Source organism: Fukomys damarensis, unplaced genomic scaffold (genome assembly GCF_012274545.1).
Source record: "Fukomys damarensis isolate Sample0158 unplaced genomic scaffold, DMR_v1.0_HiC HiC_scaffold_39, whole genome shotgun sequence".
Taxonomy (NCBI): Eukaryota; Metazoa; Chordata; class Mammalia; order Rodentia; family Bathyergidae; genus Fukomys; species Fukomys damarensis.
The window spans coordinates 87,779,950-87,802,318 of NW_022900951.1; the positions used below are offsets into that span (position 1 = coordinate 87,779,950).

At 36.9% G+C, this 22,369-nt stretch overlaps 1 protein-coding gene across 3 annotated transcripts in view; it reads right to left on the reverse strand.

The window, feature by feature from the left end:
• Positions 1-6: 6 nt before the first annotated feature.
• Dcx (doublecortin) overlaps positions 7-22,369 on the reverse strand; it is a 109,614-nt gene continuing 87,251 nt past the window's right edge. For 2 of the 3 annotated variants that reach the window (XM_033760559.1, XM_033760558.1), the window contains exons 6-7: positions 18,286-18,383; positions 7-1,700 (exon numbers count right to left, since the gene is read on the reverse strand). In XM_033760559.1, coding sequence (XP_033616450.1) covers positions 1,644-1,700; positions 18,286-18,383 — 155 coding nt within the window. In that variant the 3' untranslated portion in view covers positions 7-1,643. The remainder of the gene's footprint in view (positions 1,701-18,285; positions 18,384-22,369) is intronic. The other variant, XM_010603086.1, reaches the window with a different exon arrangement.

Consider the following 22,369-nt stretch of genomic DNA (forward strand, 5'->3'; position numbering starts at 1 on the left):
CACACACACACACACACACAGAGCAAGCTCATTCCATTTAGAGTAGAGGGACAATTGTAAATCGTTCAGTAGCCAAACAAGAGCTTGGCTTCAAATGCTGCATCTTTCAAAATATCTGAACAATTACAAAGAAATAAAGGAAATCTTCTACATCTGCTAAAAGCAAACACAGAATTGGCATGCATGACTGTTACCTAAATTTAGTTGTCTTTACCATTATGGGTTATGATTACAGACAAAAAGCAGTAATATGAACCTGTAACTCAAAGACTGAGAACTATTTCTAAGGATTAGTCCTTAATAAAGACAAATCCTTTCTAATGTTAAAGACAAGTGAAAGGATTCTGTGTCTTCAGTATGAAATATTAGGATTATAGATAAAAACTGTTGCTTACAATGTCATAACATTTCATTTAAAATATAATGAGAATGTCTGGTCCACATTGAAATTATTTATGTAAGCATAACTGTTAAAAAGCTATCAAAAGACTGATTCTATTGAATTGGCCTCTGCTGTTCACTTTGTTTCTACTGGAGGTTTCTGTTTGGCAGTGAGAGCATGATTTCTAAACTACATTATTTTTCTGTATTTTTTTTTGGTAAATTTTCTGCATGTGTTTTTTAGACAAAGGAAAAATCACCAGTTTATAAAAAAGGAGCCTGAAGAGTTTGCTCCTGAAATACAGACATGAGTTTATATAAAAAGGATACTGGTTTCTTGCTATAAAAAGCGACTGAAAGGTGTCAGACCTGAAAACAAATTCTCACAGTGTTTTCAGTATTGGCTGTTTACAAGGCATTCAATAGAACAGAGATAGATGGATACCATTCAGTTCATGCAATAATTTAGTATGTTAGTCTTCTAGAGGGATCAGGTGTATGACATCCTTTACCTCAAATTCATCATTTGCTTATTGATTGCAAAATTGCCCTATCAGAGAGGTTGACCAGGAATTCACTGTGCTTTACAAACTCTACTGAAATATCTGAATTTCCCAATTTGGCCTCATCTCTTTTAGCTAACCCTGCACCACCGTTCTAAGCATCTGATGTCACAATCATAAATTGCTGGTGTTTCTCCCCTTTGACAGTCAGAGTTGGTGTTAGATGACAAATTGGGGCCCAATCAGGAGTGAAGAGCAAGGTTGGGGAGCTACCATGTCATTCTCCTGGGATCCTCCAGCATTCTTAAGTTCCAAAGACAAGGGGCACTTGTGTTTGTCACTCTTGGATCTGGCAATGTTTTTTTTTTCTCCATACAAATATTATAAATTCTATTCAGATAAACATCCCTCTACAGAAGGAAGGCTGTAGTGTGTGAGCAAAGTAAGACAATGAAGGTGTCTAATCATTCAGTAGAAAAGTTATGGACTAGCACATTTTGCATCCCTGGAAAGATACCACAAAGGATGGTTATCAATCTATCTCTTATAATTGGTAACTGTGGATCAGTGGCCCAGAGGAGAAATCACAGGAAAATAAACCCAACATACTACAGTGTGTTTTGAAAATTAACAACGACAACAACAATAACAACAAATAAAATTTTGAAAGCACCAATAGCCCTGTTGGACACTTGAGCAAAAGTATCCTACTGTCACGGTAGGCTTGGGTTTACACCCTGGACAGAATACTCTCCCCCTTCACATGGAATCACCAAGTGAGTCCGAATCATCCAAGGACAGAGGCAGGTACAGATCCTATAAGAAGAGAAGGAACAAAGTTAACTTTCCTTTTCTTGACAGTTTGAGTTCTGAAAAAAGCTGTTTTAGGTTTTTTATTAGTATTTTTTGTTTTGAAATAATTATGGATTCATAAGAAGTTGAAACACATATAGGGAGACACTCAGATAGTAATATAACCTTCACTCAATTTCTCCCAAAGCTAACATCTTGCAATTTTTCATGAATTCATTTGTGTGTGTACATATGTATGTATATGTTTGTGCACTTCTGTGCAATATTATCATGTGCACATTTTTTCAATTAAGTTTATTGGTACATTTTAAGTACAGAATACAGTTCCATTTATCATTCAGATCTTGTACCTTTACATGATGTATCTTAGCTCTTATCTTTTCCCCATTCCCCTGACCTTCCTTCACCCCTCTACCTTTCCCTATTTACAGACTTTTTTTCCATTTCTCGTATTTTTTATTTTCCCTTCTTTCCTTTCCCCTACCCCTCCCACTTCCTCTACTCCTTTAGACGTTTTCTTCCTATTGCACAATATCAATTTTACATTTTGATCCTTATTTACACTTTTAGTTTTTCTCACCAGAAAAACTATTCAGTATTTACATGTGTATTCTATTTATTTCACTTAAGAGTATGGCCTCGATGTGCACCCACTTAGCTATAAATGTCTCCAGTTTCTTGTTCTTTTTCGCTGAGTAGTACACCATTTTATTTTTTAAAATCCCACATCTTCTTTATCCAGTCTCCAGTTGATGGGCAATTGGGCTGTTTCCAAGTTTTAGCTATTACAAACTGTGCTGCTATAAATATGGGTGCGCATATATCCCTGTGGTAGGATTCTTTTAATTCTTTTGGGAAGATACCCAGTAGATGAATAGCTGGGTCAAATGGGACTGCTAATCCTAGTTCTTTGAGGTATCTCCATATTGATTTCCACAGTGGTTGCACCAGTCTGCACTCCCACCAACTATGGAGAAGGGTTCCTTTCTCCTCACATCCCCACCAGCCAGCATTTGTTATTGGTTGATTTCTTGATCGCAGCCATCCTTTCTGGAGTGAGATGAAATCTCAGTGCTGTTTTCATCTGCATCTCTCAAATGACCAGTGATGTGGAATGCTTTGTCATATATTTATTTGCTGTTTTTACTTCTTTGTCTGAGAAATGTCTGTTCATTTCAGATACCCAGTTTTTAATTGGGTCTTTTTATATTGGGGGGTCTGATTTTTCTTGTTCTTCATATATTTTATGTAGCAGACCTATGTCCGAGGAACAACTAGTAAACTTTTATTCCCACGTGGTAAGTTGTCTTTTAGCTTTGTTGGTGGTTTCTCTTGCAGTGCAGAAGCTTTTTAATAAGATGAGATTCCAGTTGTTGATTCTTTGTGCTAGTTCCCATGCTACAGAGGGTTTGTTCATGAAGTCTTTTCCTATGCCAATGTCTTCGAGAGTTCTACCTAATTTATCTTCCGGAAAATTCAGTGTTTCTGTTTTAATATTTAGATATTTAATGCACTTCAATTTTAGTTTATTGCATCACATGCACATTTGCATGCCCATCACCAAGTCAAAATATAAAGCTGTACCTTTAACCACAGGGCTCCCTTGGTGATAACTACAACCATCCCTCCCCCATGTCAAAGCCCTGGCAAAAAATAATGTTTCCAATCTCTATAATTTTGGCATTTCAAGAATATTCTATAAATGGAATCTTGCAATGGGTAACCTTTTGAGGTTGGCCTTTTTTATTCAGCACAATTCCCTGAAGATTAGTCCAAGTTGCTGCATGTGTCAACAGTTTGCTCTTTTGTATTTGCTGAGTGGCTGTACCACAGCTTGCTTGACCATTTACCTATTGAACTATACGTGGAATACTTCCTATTCTGGGCTATTACAAATCAAACTGTTATAAATATCCACATACGGGTTGTTGTGTGAATTAAAATATTCATTTCTTCTGGGATAAATGATCAAGAGTACAATTACTGAGTCATATGATAATTTAGTCTTTTTTTCCTCGTTGAGTTTATTGGTACATTTTAGGTATACAGTACAGTTACATTCATTATTGGGATCTTGTACCTTTACATGACAGGTCTTGGTTCGAATTTTTTTCCCCTTGTCCCTGCCCTCCCTTCACCCCTCCTTCCCTCCCCCTTTACAAATACTTCATTTCCATTTTTTCATTTTCTCGTATTTTCCCCTTATTAGCTTTCCCCTACCCTTCCCACCTTCTCTGGTGTGAAAGGGGCTAAAGGTGTAGGCATATGAAAATTTAGTTTTTGTTTTTTGATGGTAGGGATTGAATCTACGTTGTTTTACATGGATATTTAGTTTTGTTGAAACTGTAATATTATTTCCCAGTATAGCTGTACCATTTCCATTCTCACTAGCAAAATATTAGTGATTTAGTTCTTCTACATCCTCACCAGTCTTTGGTGCTTTCACTATCTTTTTACTACTATTGTGGATATGTATGATTTCTAATTATGGTTTTCATTTACATTTCTTTGGTGACTAATGACGTTAAAACATCTTTTCATGTACCTAAATGACATTTGTATTTCTTCTTCAGTGAAATAGTTCCTCATGTCTTTTGTTCTTTTCCTGATTATACTTTTTCTTTGCTGTTGAGTTTTAAGAATTATTTTTATAGTCCTAAAATGAATCTTTTGTTAGAAATGTGGGCTGCAAATATTTACTTCCAAGCCATAGAGCCTATCTTTTCATACCTTTTGTATGGTATTTGGCAAGGCATAAGATTTTTATTTTAGTGACATCCAATTTATTCACTTTCTTTTTAGTTAATTGTATTTCTGTGGGTACATTTTACAACTCTTTGCCCAGCAAAGGTTATAGAAATTTTCTCCTGTTTCTTTTCTAAATGTTTCACATTTAAGTAAAATCCACTTTTTAGTTAATTATTGGATACAATATGAGTTTTAAGTCAAGGTTTTCGTTTGCTTCTTTGTTTTACCTATGATATAAAAATGCTCAAACATCATTTAGTGAAAAGGCTTTCTTTCCCCCATTGACTGGCATTTATACCTTTGTCAGTCAATTGTGAATACATATGTGAATTCTTTTCTGGCTCTCAGAGAACTGCCACGTCCTCAGCACATGGTTAACTGAGAATATGTATTGTATCTAACCACTTCCAGCCTATTTCCTGAAATTTCAATTTCTCACAAGAAATGGAGATTTCTAGCTCCAGTATGGTCTCAATCCTTATCTCTTTCTCCAGGAGATGGAACAATATGACACCAGTTTTTCCCACTGATTACTGAGATTTATTTGAAAATCTTTGTGGTTCCTGGTAGACTTAACCCATGGTCTAAATAAATGATTCTCAAATCTCTCTCGCTCTTCCTCCTACTCATACTGTATCTCCTCTATTTAAGTCCTGTGTTCAAAGTAAATCTTTTTTTTTTTGGTGGGGAGGTTGAAGCAGGGTCTCCCTTTGTAGTTCAGGCCTGCCCTGACCTCACTATGCAGCCCACGTAGGCCTTGAACTCACAGCAATCCTCCTGCCTCAGCTTCCCAAGTGCTAGGATTTCAAGCATTCGCCACCATGTCCAGATTCAAATTAAATTTTGCTTGGCAGCCCACTTCATGAGAAAAATATAGTTGTTCTGATTGAACCAGAAGTGAAATAGCTGGAGTGTCACTTGTTCTACTTTTGTCCTCATGCCAAATGGGACACAATTTGAAAACAATTATGTTTATACATGTTATCAGCAAGATACCTAAGAGAAAAATTTATAATAAACTGTATGGATATTTAAGAGACTCCTCCCTTTAGTATAATGAAGATAAAAAAAGAATTTCAATAGTGGACTATTGAAGAATACATAGAACACAGCTTCTCCTTGAGATAAAGGAATAAGTGAAAGAAGAAAAGCAGGAAGTAAGACTTATCTAACGTTAGGAATGCTTTTTGCTGAGAAAGATAGGACTGAAAAACTTTTAGGCAATTTAGAATGGAAAGATGGCTAAAACTTATTCAGAAATCTGAGGATTCAGAACTGGCTAATTAGTACCATGACACCGAAAAAGACTTTCAGCCTTGTTTTTGTTGTTCCTCCCCACTCCGTAAAATGTAAACTTTAGATAGATAGTCTGTAAGGTCTCTTCCATCTCTGAGGCTATAATTTAGAGTTCTAAATGAAATTTTTAATGCTTAAAAATACAACACAGGTAACTGCAGCAAGTAGACTCATGTGTCACCACCATTCCATCATTCTTTCATTATAAATCAGAGTGTAGCATTTTTTTTCTGTAAAATGTTATTAAACATTTTTGGTTCTATTTCATGGTCATATATGGTCTCTGTCACATATTCTTTATTTGTTTGGGCTTTGTTTCTTTTACTATGCTTTAAAGATACAAAAAAAACCATTTTCATATCAGGGTGCTAGCTATACAAAAATACTCAGGACACAACAGGATTTCGCACCCTTGATCTGAACTGACAAACAAAAGCTAACTATATAATAAATGAACAGGTAGGAAGTATAGTAAGTCCCTGACTTACAAATATTTAGGCTGTGAACTTTCACAGATATGAATGGATCTTGCATTACAAATATTCACTGCTGCAAACAAATCATGGAAGTAGCTCCTGTGTCTGCCAGACACTGTCACAGTTGTGCTGCTCTGTGTTCACTGTACAGCGCAATAGTGTACAGTAGTACAGTGCTCAGTCAGAGCCCAGCATGTTCAGAAGAAAGAGAAACTCAGTGGTGCTGTGGAGGGGACTGTTAGGAAGCACAAATCAATACATATTGTATAGCTGTATCAAAGGTGTATAAGACTCACTTCATTGGACTTGCAAAAGAATCTGACTTACGAAAGTTCTTCCAGAATGACACTCATTGCTAAGATGGGAACTTACTGTACAGTACTAAGAAAACAAAAGAAGTGCAACAAATATTTGTAAAATTGAGTCTAGACCATGGAGTTACCTCTCTGAAGAAATTTTATTTTCAATTACTTGAGTAAATTGAAAATTGAACATAGTTCAAAATGTCTTTGAGTTTCAGACTTCCAGACAAGTGGAGTAAGACTTTGAAAATCTGTTCTTCCATAAGTGCAAAAACATTGGCAAAATTAACTTTTCAGAACTCTGGAAATGAACCAAAGTTTGCAACAATCCAAGAAATGTTTATTCAAATGGCTGAATCTTGTAAGAATACTAAGATCTTTGGTCATTTAACTTGTCCTATTTTCGCTCTTCCTTTCTCCAGCTCCACGGTAGTCTTGGAAACAAGCTGCATCCCACATCTGTGTAAATGGCAACCTAGGAGATACTGTAGGATACAGTTGGGGGTTCGTTCTCAGAAAACCGTCACAGTCTAACATGTATGGAAGCTCTCTGGAAGGTCCTGCTTGCAGTGTTCTTTTTTTGACTTGAGTCAGAACACACCCACTGTGGGCAGTGTTTTCAGGGGCATTAATCAAGTTGCAAGTGTTTAAAAATGGCAGCTGCCTCATTCTGGGGCAAATGTTAGAGCAAATAAAGCTTCTTAAAATCTTACAAGGAGAAGCTATAGAATTAACTGTCTGCAGGGGCCTATGACAATCTCTAGTCCATATTCCTGGGAATATAGAAGTCCAGGCACATGTTGAGGATTGGATGGATTTTGGACTTATTCTCAAAAGAAAAAAAACAAAAAGAGAAGGCCTTGATATATGGCTGATTTTGCGGCTCTGTGTAAGCAGCAAGTGAAAACCAAAGAAGAGTTATAAACTGTCTGGCAGAGCATTTAAATCATGCCACAACACATTCACAGAGGGCCTTAGCAAAGCCTAGACTTATCTGTCCGAAGTGTTTAAGGAAATCAAGAAAATTATTCTTTTAATTCAAAATTATTACTATCAGAAGTGAAGGAGAAATGAAGATAATCCCAGAAAACCACATACTTCACTACTATTAGATCTGTCCTACAAGAAATACTAAAGAGAAAATTCAGAGAAAAATGAAAAGGTACTAGACTGTAAGTCTAACTCACATTAAAAACAGTAAAAATCAATTAATAAGTAAATTCCAGAGATTGGGTAAACTTAATTTTATAGCTATTTTCTTTTTTATTAAAACAGCATGGAGTACTACCCCACCATAAAGATAAATGTGTCATGGAGTGGTTGATGAGAGGGCAGGAGAATGAGGAAAAAAATAAGAGGCAAGGTAGATTATGTAAAAGTGCAAATTACCGATAATTAATGTCATTATATTGTATAGCTAAAATGTACCAATAAAATTAATGAAAAATAAAAAAGATAAAAGTCATCTTTAGGGAAAGGGATGTACCTTGAGGTCATAATGTTAAGTGAAATAAATCAGACACACAAACTTCAATGTGGCACAATTTCTTTTATGAGAAATCCAAATTATAAATAAAGAGCAAAATAAAAGAAAATAGGAAGTAGGGAGATAGATTTTTTTCTCAAATGAGGAGATTGAGAGACAAAGTTAGGGGAGGGAAAGGGGATAAAAAAGGAATTAAATTGTACATGTACCAACTCCACAAAAGGAATGTAAACGTTAGGTACTGCAAACATTTATTAATAAAAGAAAGAAATATAGAAATTTGAAAAAAATTGTTTCAAAGCAAAAATAAAATAAAGTTGCTATACAGATTCAATGCAATGCCAATTGAAATTCCAACACTGTACTTCACAGAACTAGAAAGAAGAATCCAAAAATGCATTTGGAACCATAAGAGACCTAGAATAGTAAAAGCTATCCTAGGCAACAGACTCATGGCAGTGGGTATAACAATTCCCAATTTGAAACTATACTACAAAGCCACTGTGATAAAAACAGCATGGTACTGGCAAAGAAACAGACCTGAAGATCAGTGGAAAGATTGGAAGACACAAAAACAACTCCAGATACACTCAGCTACCTCATCTTTGACAAAGGAGCTGACCATCCCCACTGGAAGAAAGATAGCCTCTTCAATAAATGGTGTTGGAAAAACTGGATCTCAAGCTGCAAAAGATTAAAACTAGACCCTTATCTCTCACCATGCACTAAATTAAAATCCAAGTGGATTAAAGAACTAAATATATAAACAGAAACACTAAACTTGCTGGAAGATAGGCTGAACTCTGGAAGACATTGGCATAGGAAAAGACTTTATGAACAAATCCTCAATAGCACGGGAATTAGCAGAAAGAATAAGTGGGATATCATCTTATTAAAAAGCTTCTGCACTGCAAAACAAACCATCAACAGAACTAAGAGACAACCTATAATATGGGAAAAACTTTTTACCAGCTACTCCTCACACAAAGGACTATTATCTAGAATATATAAAGAACTCAAAACAACCAGCCCCCCAAATATAAAGACCCCATTCAAAAGTGGACATCTGAAATGAACAGACATTTCTTAGACAAAGAAATAAAAGCAGCAAGGAATTATATGAAAAAATGTTTCACATCACTAATTATTCGAGAGATGCAGATGAAAACAACATTGAGATTTCACCTCACCCCACAAAGAATGGCTGCTATCAAGAAATCACACAATAACAAATGTTGGCGGGGTTGTGGAGAGAAAGGGACACTTCTCCATTGTTGGTGGGAGTGAAGATTGGTGCAACCACTATGGAAATCAATATGGGGATACCTCAAAGAGCTGGGACTAAGAGGTTCCATTTGACCCAGCCATCCCTCTGCTGGGCATCTTTCCAAAAGAATTAGAAGAATCATACCACAGTGATATATGCACACCCATGTTTATAGAGGCACAGTTTGTAATAGCTAAAACTTGAAAATAGCCCACCTGCCCATCAGTTGGAAACTGGGTAAAGAAAACGTGGTTTTTCTATAAAATGGAATACTACTCAGCCATAAAGAATGATTAATTCATAGGTAAATGGGTACATTTTGAGGACATACTCCTGAGTGAAATAAATAAGTCACACATGTGTAAATACCAAATAGTTTTTCTGGTGTGAAAAACTAAAGTAGTACTCAAGATCCTAACAGGTTAATTAGCAAGGTGAAACAGGAAGAAAAGGACTAAAGATGTAAGGACAGTGAAAAGGGTAGGGGAAGGGGAATAAGGGAAAGGGAAAAAATATGAGAAAATGTAAAAATGGAATTAAAGTGTTTGTAGGTGGGGAGGGGAAGAGAGGGTGAAGGGAGGGTGAGGACAAGGGGATAAATGAGAAGCAAGATCTGTCATGTAAAGGTACAAGATCCCAGTAATGAATGTAACTGTACTGTATACATAAATTGTACCAATAAATTCAATTTAAATACAAATAAATAAAATAAAGTTGATGATCTCAAAAAGAAATTGTAATGTGTATATTTGAGGTTTGAAACATGAAGTTACATATAAATAAATAGTAAATTATTACTATGGTGAGGCAAATTAACACCTATGGTCTTACCTTTTTCATGTGGGGCAAGAGTAGCTAAAATGTACTCACTCCCAGTACAGCACACAATTATTAACTATAGTCTTCATTTTGTCATTAGATCTCTAGAGTTGTCGCACATATCATGCTACTTTTATCCTTCCACCTACATCTTCCTAGTACCTCCAACCTTACAGTCCCCCGGTAACCCATGTTTTATTCTGCATCTCTGTATGTGTTTCCTTCCTTTTCTTTCCTTTTCCTTCATTTCCTTTTCCTTCCTCCCTTCCTATTTCCCTCTCTCCTTCCCTTCTTTCCTTCCTTCTTTTTTGTTCTACATATAAGTGAGATCATATAGCATTTTTGAGTCTGTGTCTGGTTTATTTCAAAAGACAGCTGCATGAACAAGTAATTATAAACATGTATTGATGAATTCATTGTATATAAAGATCTAACTCGTATCACTATACAAACACATTGGAGGAAGGAACAGCTACACTATAGCAAAATTTTTATATGTAATTATATCAAATTGGTATTAACCTGGAGTAGACTGTACTAAGATATTGTAATCCTCAGGGTGACCATTAAAAAAATAACTCAAAATAAAACTGTCAACAAGGGAATTAAGATGATACACTAAATAATATGTATTTTACCACAAAAGGCAAGAATTGCATAATAAAGGAATAAAAGCATATGACATATAAAAATAGAAAAATGTCAGATGTGATTGCTATTTTCCTACTAGTCACTTTAAGCACACAAAAGGCAGAGGGCTGAGGGTATGGCTCAGTGGTAGAGTGCTTACTTAGCATGCACAAAGCCCTAGGTTCCACTCCCAGCACTGCAAAAGAAAGAAAAGGAAAAGACAATGATTGGCAGAATGAATTTTTAAAAAGCAGGATCTAACTTTATGCTCTCAAAAAAAAAAAAAAAAAAGAAAAAAAACTAGTGCCATGGATTTAGCTCAGTGACAACACACTTGCCTCACAAGCGTAAAGTCATGGGTTTGGTCCCCAGTACAAAGGGGAGATGGGGGGAGAACTAAATCTGATGGAATTTAAAGGAGAAATAAATTCACCTATATTAATTGAAAATTTCAATATCTTACCTTCAATAATAGTATTGGACAGAAGATCGACAATAGAAGACTTGAGCAACACTATAAACAAGCACACATCTATGAATACTCTCCCCCAGGACAGCAGAATATAACTTCTAATCAAGTGCTCACAGAACATTCTCAAGTATGGGTGAGAAGCTAAATCATAAGTCTCAATACATTTAAATGGATCAAAATCATGAAAAGTATGTATTGTAACTATAATGGAATTAGAAATAATAGAAAGATACCTGGGAAATTCACAGATATGTAGAAATTAACACAAGAAGAGATCAAAGAAAGGTCAAAGAAGATATGAGAAGGACAATTAGAAAATACTTTGAGATAAGAGAAAATGAATCATAACACAAACATATGGGATGCAGCTAATGCAGTTCTCAGAAAGAAATTTATATGAAATGTTCTGAATATGCTAACCCTTAGAAACAGAGAGTAGATTCATGGCTTCCAGGGTTCTAGTAGAAAGAAAAGGAGCTGTGACTGCTAAGGGTATGGGACTTCATTGAAGGGTGACAAATATGTTTTAAAGTTAAATAGTGGGAGATGCTGCACAACTTCGTGATTATATTAAAAACCACTAAACTGAACACATCAAAGAGTGGATTTTATAGTATATGAATTATACTTCAATGTTATTTTAATGTACTTTTAAAAGTCTCATATTGATGAAAAGCTGTTTTGATAATTTCTGAGAATGCAGCCATATATAACAATTTGTGTATATAATGAATACAGTAGTGTCTAGGATATAATAATGTGTATAAGAGATAGATTTATAGTAGCTTTACTCTATGATTCTATTACTATGATTGATTAATTTCATCAGTTAAGCCTGCATATTAAGCTTCACTTTCATAGAAAAATCACAGGATCAAGAATCATGAGACCTACATTGTCATTCATTGCAAGGAATCTCAAGGAGACATGTCTAAAGTCTCCTTGGGAAATCAAAAGGTTGATAGGGAGGCAAGAAGGGCAGCCCTACAACCCCTCAAAACTTTAGCCTTATTTCTAGTTCCTGAGGAACACTTGCTGTTCCTTCCTCAAGGGATGCAGTGACAAGCTGGAAAAATCCTACATGGAAAATGGTCACCAGAATTTTCACAGGGCTAAGAAAAAAGCTATTCCTGAGAACCTCTCGCTCCTCTTCAGAAAGTGAGACTCCAGTATTGCTCCGGGTGCAGATATGTAGAGTCACTAACGACCCTTATTCACTACAGCTTAATTAGACACCTGTACTGAGGCTCCGGTTTCTACTTAGATCCCATATGTGGGTAATCTTCCTAAGGCTATGGCTCTCAGGCTCACAATAATTTATCTAACCTCTCTCTTTGCCGTATTTTGTCCTCCACAAGAAGCATGGAAATCTGACCTGTTCCTCATATTTGGGTTCTTCATCCCCAGCGTAGTAGTAAAGTTACTTACTTTCTCCCATCAAACAGGCAGTTCAATGGTCACTAATTCTTTTTCAGTGTCTTCTAACAGTTTTTCTCTTCAACCAGCCAGTGAGCCACAGTAGGCCAAGGTAGTAGGACAGTACATAATCCCCAGTAAGTAGCGTCTACAGCCTTTTCCAGCTGGAAGAAGCTATGGAACACAGATGCCTCCACTCCCTCAGCACCCAATAGAGAATTATGGGGCTATGTCTCTCTCAGGGGAAATGAGACAAGAAAGTAATGTGTGGCTAAAACTGGCTGGAAAAGGAGGCGTGACAAGATCCCAGAACACAAGCACAGAACAATCTCCAAACCCTGTTCATGAATTTCTCGAGAGAACTTGAGCAGTTTTTGATAGGGTGGCCTAGACCTGACCAGATGCCATCTTGAGGAGTGGGTGATACAAAAAGGGCAGTCAACATTAAGTTTTTGTCACTGTGTTCTCTCTGGTATGGTGGCCCACCCTCATACTGTTAGGTGTACTTTTTCCTACTCTTACTTGGCCCAAACTCACTCTTTGTAGCCTGTTTCTTTCTCAACTTTTAGTAAAACTTTGCTACCATTAAAAAATATATAGACTCATGAGACCTACATTGTAGGCCTAAACTTTCACATTCTTATTTCAGGGACTTTGCTTTCTACATTTGAAAATTGAGGAACATATGGATTATAAGACCTTCAACACTCATCTTAGCTCTAGTTTTAGCTCTAAAGATTCTATAAAATGTAACTCCAGACCACAGGCAGTGGTGTGTGCCTATAATCCCATTACTTGGGAGGCTAGAAGTATTGCAAGTTTGAGCCCAGCCTGGGCAACCCTGTCTCAAAAAAAATTATCTGTGTGTGTGTGTGTGTGTGTGTGTGTGTGTGTTGTGTAAAAGAGCTTAAATATAGCTAGTGCAAAGGGCCTTTGTTCAGTCTCAAGTAACACCACCACACGAACACGAACACATACAAAAATGTTCCAAGAATTGCATTTTTTTCTTTCACTGCACTAAAGCATAAGAAATGAAACAGACACTGTCAAGTCAGTGAACTCCCTATTTTTCAGGCAGAGCTTTTAGTAATATGCAGGATACTTTGAGTCTCATCACACTGAAACAAAGGGCTTCAACATTCACCTCTGCTTTTAGTTGTTTGAGTAATAGAGGCTTTAGTAGAGTTGGCTGGTGGAAATATTTATATGAGGATAATATTCCAGGCTTCATCTCAGAGGAAGCAGGCAAAGGACTAGGCAAAGAATAGAACAGTTAGGAGAAGCCACTTGGCAGCTGCTGTGACTTACAATAGGTAGAGATGCAGGATGTGGAGAGAATTCACAAAATTACACCTAGGTACGATCTTCTGAACTTTTTTACAACCATCAGTGTACTTCATGTTCAAAACACATTTTCTTGTATGGGTAGAAAAATGGTCAGGAAAAGGAATTATCACAACATTCTGATTTTGTTGATTGATTTGTAGAAATACAGAAATACACATATTGCTTAACAATACAAATAATTTGCACCTGAAATTCATTTGCTTAATCCCTTGGAGCCCTACAGAACAAAATGTTTGTAACAAATACAGCTGTGCTGGCGATACTATTGAGTTAGAGAAAACAAAAAGTTGGTCTCTGGTCCAAGGAACTTATAGTCCAAAGGGAAGTCAGGGAGGAGTTTCAAAAAAGCTGGCTTCCACTTTGAATTTGCTGTTTCTCAACCGTTCCCTGCACTTTTATGGTGGTGTAGCTTTATTCTAGCTATTTTTTAAAGCTGGAATGCCTGTTCTCTTCACCAGCCATCAGAACTAGCTCAGTTTTCAAGGCCCCACTTAAATGTCACTTGTGTGGAAAGCGTTTCCTATCTTACTCCACCCAGGCAAATGTCTTTCCCACTCTGTTTTGTGCTTCTGCAATCCCTTTGTTAGCTCTTGTTAACACTATCCAAAGCCATTTATATTACAGTTTGTTGTGCTTGTGGCCTCTGCCTTATTCATCAAACTATCTCTCCAACAACTTCTAGGAGGACAAAATAAATCTGAAAATAGAGGAAAATGTATGTTTAAATCTTGTTAGTTATTTAGAAAATATGTTAGTTCAGACAATATGTCAAATATATTTTCCTTCAATCTCCAGAAACTTTGCAGGAAAATGCCTCCAAATTTAAAGTAATGGGTACTATCACTAATCTTGGAAAAATATTTAAAGAGTTTTCCTACGTTTCTAGATATTTTTTAATGTCTTCAATATGATACTATCTTCCAGGAATGTTCTCAATAAATTTTTGGTGATTCTCTGCACCTTTTTTTTTCTCATGTGTAAAATGGGAATGCTATCTGCCCTACCATGTTTTGGGGGATATCACAAGGGTAAATGAGAAAATGACTATGCATAAAGTTAAAGCAGTATAGAAATGCAAAATGTTGTTCTCATTAACAATTGGAGGATTTACTTTGTGTCCATATTGTAGCCCTTGAGTATGTGGACTTTGGCTAACCCCATTGCAGCTGCATTAAAGAAGATTCTCCATGAACTGCTTAACAGGAGAAGCCAAAATTCTGATTACAGCTTAGGGCCCCGCCACAGCCATCAAAAGTTACCAAAAGGCTGCTGGGACTTCAAGTTTGTTTCCAATTGCGCAGGAGGAAAGTCATGGCCTTAACCACCTGCTTCCTGTCTCCATTGTGACTCACACCTTTCAGGTCCGCTTGGATGGAAGTTCAGATGTGATCTGCTCAGGCCCACTGCCCAGGGATATTGATGGTGCTAAGGCTCAGGTAGCTGTGCAAAAATAGGAGTAGGAAGCTGGGACCTGAGACCCAAGGGGTTTGAGAAGAGGTTACAAGAAACATTGTAGCTTATTGAGAAAAATCTGTTCAATTGTCATTATTGTTGGTGTAACTATCAGGCCTACTGCTTCCTGATAAGATGCACAGAGAGGGATCTAACATCATTCATATGATCTTCCTGCCTCAAATATAGACCCTGAATCAAATTACAAGGAAACATCAGGCAAGTCCAAATTGAATGACATTCTACCCAGTAACTGGCCTGTACCTTCATTTCAATAGTATACTGTACTGAAATATAAAGAAAGTCTTGAAATTTTGCAGGTAAAGAGAATTAAAAGGCACTGTAACTGAATGCAATGTATAATGCTAGATTCGATACTGGTCTGGCAAAATAATTGAGGCAATTAGTGAAATTTAAATGTGGACTGTAGAATATTTAATAGTATTCTGTTAGTGCTACAATTTCTGAGTTTGACACTTATAGCATAGTTATGAGAGAAAATGTCCTTCTTTTTAGGAAATATATACTGAAGTATTTAGGGGTAAAGGGGCATGCTGTTTGCAACTTAATTTCTAGTGGTTCTGAAAAACAGTGAAATACTATGTAAATATGTGTGTGTGTGTGTGTGTGTATGTAAGTAATGCATGCAAACACACAGAGAACACAAAAAATAAATGGGGCAAAATACAAATAGTGCAGTTTCTAGAAAAAGAATATGGAAGTCTTAGTTACTGCCACTCTTTAGTAAGTTTGAAATGGTAGAAAAACAACAAGCTTTAAAGGTAGAATATTATACCAAAATCTAAACGTTTATTTTATTCTAAAAGCGTGCTCTAGAAAATGAAATAATTCATTACTTGATGTTTGTTTTCTTAACTCTCTTAAGAAAGGGCAATTTTAAAAACATGAAATGGTAAACTGAAAATTGCACAGTGAAGAAAAAAGTGAGGCTCTGACAGTGCTGCCACTTGTGAACTTGATCTAGTCCTTCAATAGTTAAAATCACTTTTTAGAATCAAGTCAAAAAACAAACTGGCCTCAAGTGCCTGCGAGCCCAACTAGGAGAAATACTTTAACAATGCTAACACTCACCTCACTGTGTTTAGGAATGCTGGGACCTCAGCCTAAACGAACTATAGTCAGTTCAGTTGCACAGCTGAATGAGTAAAGAGTTCAGAGCAAATGCCCGGGGTGCCTCCAGCACTTTGGGGAGGGTACTGATGGAAGCTACTTGGGTAGATGACAGTCTTGGGAGGAAAGTGGGTGCAGAAAGGCATAGGGCAAAGATAAAAAGAGAACCAATATGGTATAGGAAATTCTTTCCAAACACTGGAACAACAGGGGTAGGCTACTTCCATCTTGGAATTTGAATATTAATAAACGTTGCTACTCAACCAGAATAACTGAAAGTTGACCAGGAAAGCAGTTTTCATTCATCTCACAATTTCCAGGTAACAGTCTACAGAGACAGCTCAGTAAATCTTGAAGTCAAATGGCTCAGCAGGACGATCAGATAGCTCACATCAGTATTACTACCAGAAGTTGAAGAAGTTATTGACATAATGGAGCAGGCATTAGGAATGCTAGGGCAGACAATGACCAGATTAACTAGGAAAATATAAGTGTGATGTAGAGAAAAGGAAATGAAAATGGAGAAAGTGGTGTGCTGTTAAATGTTTAACAACTTAATTTCTTTGGGAAATGCTAATTTCCATGGTTTAAGTATTCCAACCACGGACAAGTTCTAGTTACTAACATGTTACCAAATACAGAATTAGAAAGAGCTAGTGTGAACTGACTCCATCATACTACTGGTGGTGACCTGAGTACCAGTCCTATAGCTCACTATGTTGCTCTACTAAGTAACTTAGCCATTTGGGTCTCATTTTTTTCACCTGTATAATGACACCTCATAAGATTACTGAAAATGAAACTGATTTATCTCCATCTAAGAGGTCTTCTAGCTCTGACCATTTCTGGATATGTGATGGAGTTAGCCTTACTGGTGGTTTCTTCTCTTTTCCCATTTCACACCAAATCTTATGAGCCAGAAGACAAGTACATGTTAGAGAAAACTGTTTTACAGTATGGTAATTACAGGATAAATCATATCCCTCTTGCCTCTTTAGGTATGAGAGGTTTAAGGCAGTGACCACCCAAGATTTTCCTCATAAGAGTGATTTCTGGGTGGAAATCTGCTTGTCTGTTTGTAAAGTGGAACTAGAGATGTATACACATTTATTACAGTTATTTTTTGCCTTGCTTTGGATGGAACCTAGGACCTCATGCATGCTAGACAAGCACTCTACAACTGAGCTACACTGCAGCTCCTATTCTTCCATTATTTTAATAATATATTTATTTGGGTCAACTTAAGAGAAAATGGTTCTCAAGTCTACTCCAACATGTGTTTGTTTTTTCTTCATTCACTTCACCAAAATATGTCTGATAGCAAAGAGTTTACAGTAGAACTGAGGGTTATTCATTCATTGATGTCAATTATGTCCACTGGTAACATAAGTTGCCCTCAACACTAGTGGTGCTTCTCTGAATTAGAGAGACAAGGGCACAACCTACACAAGCTCAGAGTTATAGTTTAGTTATATTGGTACTTGGGACCTTAGTACTTTTTTCTTTTGGAAGAGGTACCAGAATGTTACCAGAAATTTTGAAAAGCAGGGTTGAGAGTAATGAATAAAAGAGACTAGAAGTTTGATCCCTGCTGGGATTCTCAGGATTTGAAACTAATGGAATCAGATGAAGAGGAATTTGGACCTCTTCAATGTGCTGTGGAAGTAGAATGGAAGAGAAAACCTCCACCCAGCCATTCAAGAAAATGTGAGTGCAAAGGGAATTAGTAAGGTATAAGAGACATAATACCTTGTGCTTCCGGAGGCTGCCAGGACTGGTGGGCGTAGAGATGGGAGACTGCTTAGACTTGGGGGTAGAGAGCTGGCTGCTGGAGGTTCCGTTTGCTAGCCCAAGGCAAGAGAAAAGGAAGGATAAAAATCAACAGCATACAAAGGAGCAAGTTATCCTATCCCTCTGAAGACACTAAGAACATTCAAACAAGGCACAAAGACAACCAAGTGATTTGATGAACAGAACAAAGGTGAAAAGAAACACATTCCTCAAAAAGGCAAGAACTGCACTCTTCAGATAATTGCATCCTCTAGCAGTGCAAAGCTCATCGTCCTAAGTTTTCCCCAGAGTGCTTCACAATCACATGCATCTGTTTCTTTTCAAGCCTTTTTAAAATTCATTCCCAGGTTTTGACCCTAACCTTTGGAAGGTAGTCTGGAAAAGTATTATTTTGCTTTAATTTTTAAGAAGAGAAAAATGAGGTATAGAGAGGTTGTGTGCCTTGCACTAATGGGGAAGAAATATGGGTGCTTTAGGCAAGGGCACATCCCATTTGATGGCAGATAAGGGTATAGGTTCAGGACAACCCCCTCTATTAATCTTGCTCCCTTCTTTTCCTGCTCAGCATCTCTTCCTTTGCTCTTTGTCCTGGGAGAAAAAAAAAACAGAAAAAAGAAAAAAAAAGTAGGCTGGATGAGAAGAATGAAAAGGAGAATGGAGAAGAAATAATGAAACATAAAGAAGGGCTAAAACAGAAAGATGGGGTAGGGATGAGAATAAGAAAAGAGTAAATGGAGGCAAGAAAGACAGCGTAAAACTGTAGGAGGAGAATGAGGGCAGGAAGAAAGGCATAGAGACACAGAAAGGTAACAATAGTGGGTACATCCCTACATGTCTATAGTCAACAAAATGCTGAACATGAGATGATTTAATTTTTAGCATCTTCATATTCCATTGTATTTTTAAATTTTTTATATTCCATTGTTAGGGAGCTTTTTAAAATCCAATCACTACAAAATAGAAATGTGTTGCATTGAAGTGGAACAATTAAACTGCTTTTATACTGGATTCATGTTCTAAAGTATTTTTTAATCTTAAAACCCACATAGTTAAGGTGGGACATTCTGAAATCTACTTTGAAAAGAAAGGCAAAAATGTAAAGGGTACAAAGAAAGTGACAAAGAGAGAGAGAAAGGCAGGGAGAAAGCAGAGAGAGAGAGAGAGGGAGGGAGGGAGGGAGAATAAATAGAAAATTGAAACACGTAAGTAGAAAGGTTGTCCAAGAATGTTGTTGTTAGTCCCATAGATAAAGCATAAACTGCTGTATTACGAGTATTTTCTGAGAATTTACCTTTTCTGCATCACTTTTGGTAAAGTTTCCCTAGCTTTTAGACCATTTACATTAGTGGTAGAAATGAGACATCAGTGTGGTGGTTACTGAGTTTATCCAAGTGCAAGAGAGCTAAAACATGTAAATCATGGGCATTTTAGGCATGCATTCTTTGGCTGTATGTGTATATTCACTTGTTTCTTACTCATTCCTTGATAAGCTTTCCTCTCTGTCATTCATTCATTCATCCAGCAGTGATGGAGCATTAGGTATAAGCCAAGCACAATACTAGATATTGGGGCTTCAGAGATGAGTGCAACATTTACTATGGGAAGGCATACAAGCATACATTGGAGTAAGTGTGAAAACAGAGTTATGCTTAGGGTATCATTGGAGCCCAGAGGACAGACTTTGATGTCAAGGTACTGGGAAGCAAACAAGAAGAGATAACACTTCAGAAATCTTGAGAGATGAATCTGAAATAGACAAATCAATAGAGACTAAAAATAAATTGAAGGTTGCCAGGGACTAGGTGGAAGAGGAGTTACAGGGACATAGGAAGTATTGACTAATGGATATAAGGCTTCTTTTGCTGAGAAAAAGTCATTCTGACAAAAAAATGTGGCAATTGTTGCACAATTCTCTGGCTAAACTAAAACTTTAAACAAGTGATTTATATGTTCTATTAATTTGCCTTAATAAACCTGTTTTAAAAAGGGCAAATTCAATCTAGGTAAGCAAAGAGAATACAAAGGAGGTTCTAAGCAGCACAGGCAAAGACATGATAATGTTAATGAACACAGTGTCTTTATAGAGTACAAGTAGCTCATAGTGACTTAAGCATAGACAGGGAGTTCAAGGAGATAGAGACAGCATAAGAACACAGGAAGATTTTTTATATGGCCTTTTAAGAAGCTTGGATTTGAGTTCTGAAGGAGAATCACAGAAAGATTTTAAACTGAACACAATGCAATCAATTACCTTATGAAACTCTGACTCCAGCTGCGTGGGAAGACTGGGGAAGGCTGGGCTGGGTTAAGAGTAGAAGCAAGGAGGCTGCTTAGAGGACATTGTAGTAGGCCATAAGTGATAGTGCCCTCAGCTATGATTATAGGAATATAGAGAAGGGACACAGTGATCAGAACATAAGGGCCAGATAAACTGAGAATTTTATGTTGACATACTATGTAAGCCACCCAAAAAGAACATGATGTGCATCCGACATCACAGAGAATGTATGAGCCAATGCCCAGGGATTTCTGGTGCATGAAGGAGGCGTTATGGGAAAGGCAAAAGTCTGGGGAGCCACAACCACTCTTCATAGAAAATGAAGGAGTTAATCATTGGAAGAATTAATGGACCACCTATAGTACTGGAGGACTTGCCTGATAAGACTTAGCCAAGAGCATTCAGGATAAGGAGAACTATTAGAGACCTGTGTGAGTAGACACAGTAAAGCTTTTCTGACCACAGCCTTGAGATCTAATAGATATGGCCATCCCTTGACACTTTGTTCCACAGGGGCACTATATCCTTCACTGATTCTAGTTTCCCAGCATTTGTTACCCACACCACAAAAGAGTGGCTAGTGCATTCCCAATATTAAAACTGTTGTTATCCTATATACTTATCTGATATCGAACCCATTGGCCCTGCAAAAACATGGAAAATCAGTAGCCACAAGCATGTCTGCATCCGAGTTTCCATCTGTTGGCTACAGATCTGAAAATATAGGCTCTTCTGCAACTTCCGGATCTTTTCACAATATCCTGTGAATTTCTTTTACCCCATAAAATTAGGGGTACTACATAAATTATACTGCATATATGTCTTGCTCTTTTCTCTGCATATGTGTAAATGTGTATATAAGCTCCACATGACCTATCCTACAGAAGCAATTGTAAGCTATTTGTAAATAATGGACTTTATTTTGTCACCAACATTCAAGAAGTATTTTGAAAATTGTTTTTGATAATTTAACCGCCTCACACTGCATTGTTGAAAAAATGGAGACACTTTTCCATACTTTCCCAGAGTTACCTAATGGAATGAAATCCAAAGATGGACATAGAAAAATGAGAAAACACAGGCATATAAGGAAAAAGTAGATTCCTTCCAACCTGAAGGCACTCCTATATTTACTGCCTAGATAAAAAAATTTTTACTTACACATTTTGTCCTTAAATTTAGGGAAAAGTCTTGAAGGATGCCATTAGACATGGATTCTGGAACTAATTTACATAAATGTCAAGTAAAAGAAGCAGCATGAAATAATTCAGATGGGTTCTGATGAATTGTGTGTGCTCTTGGATTGGTAAGTCCACGTAGAAAGGCTGTCACACTTCATTTTGAGAGGGAATAGAAATGGCACCACTGTTTAATATTCTTTATTTTTCCTTTATTCTTTCTTACTAAACATTCCTTAATTCTCGGGTAATTTGGGGAATGCCTTGGGAGGGGAAGTCTCCTTCCTCTTTGACATGTCTCTCATTTCCCACTTCAGAACCACAATACTATCTCACTGTTCTCTCCTTTTATTTATACATAATCCAAATTCTCCCTTTCCATTCTTTTCTTTGTACAGTTAGTTAACCCCTTTGCAACAATGTATGTCAAAATCTTTTCAATCTCCTAGCCTACTTTATCAATATCATCAATAAAAATAGGGAAATACTATTGTCTATGATGAGTCTCTCTCTCTCATTCTGTCTCTCCCTCCCTCCCTCCTTTTCTCCCTTCTAAACACACACACACACACACACACACACA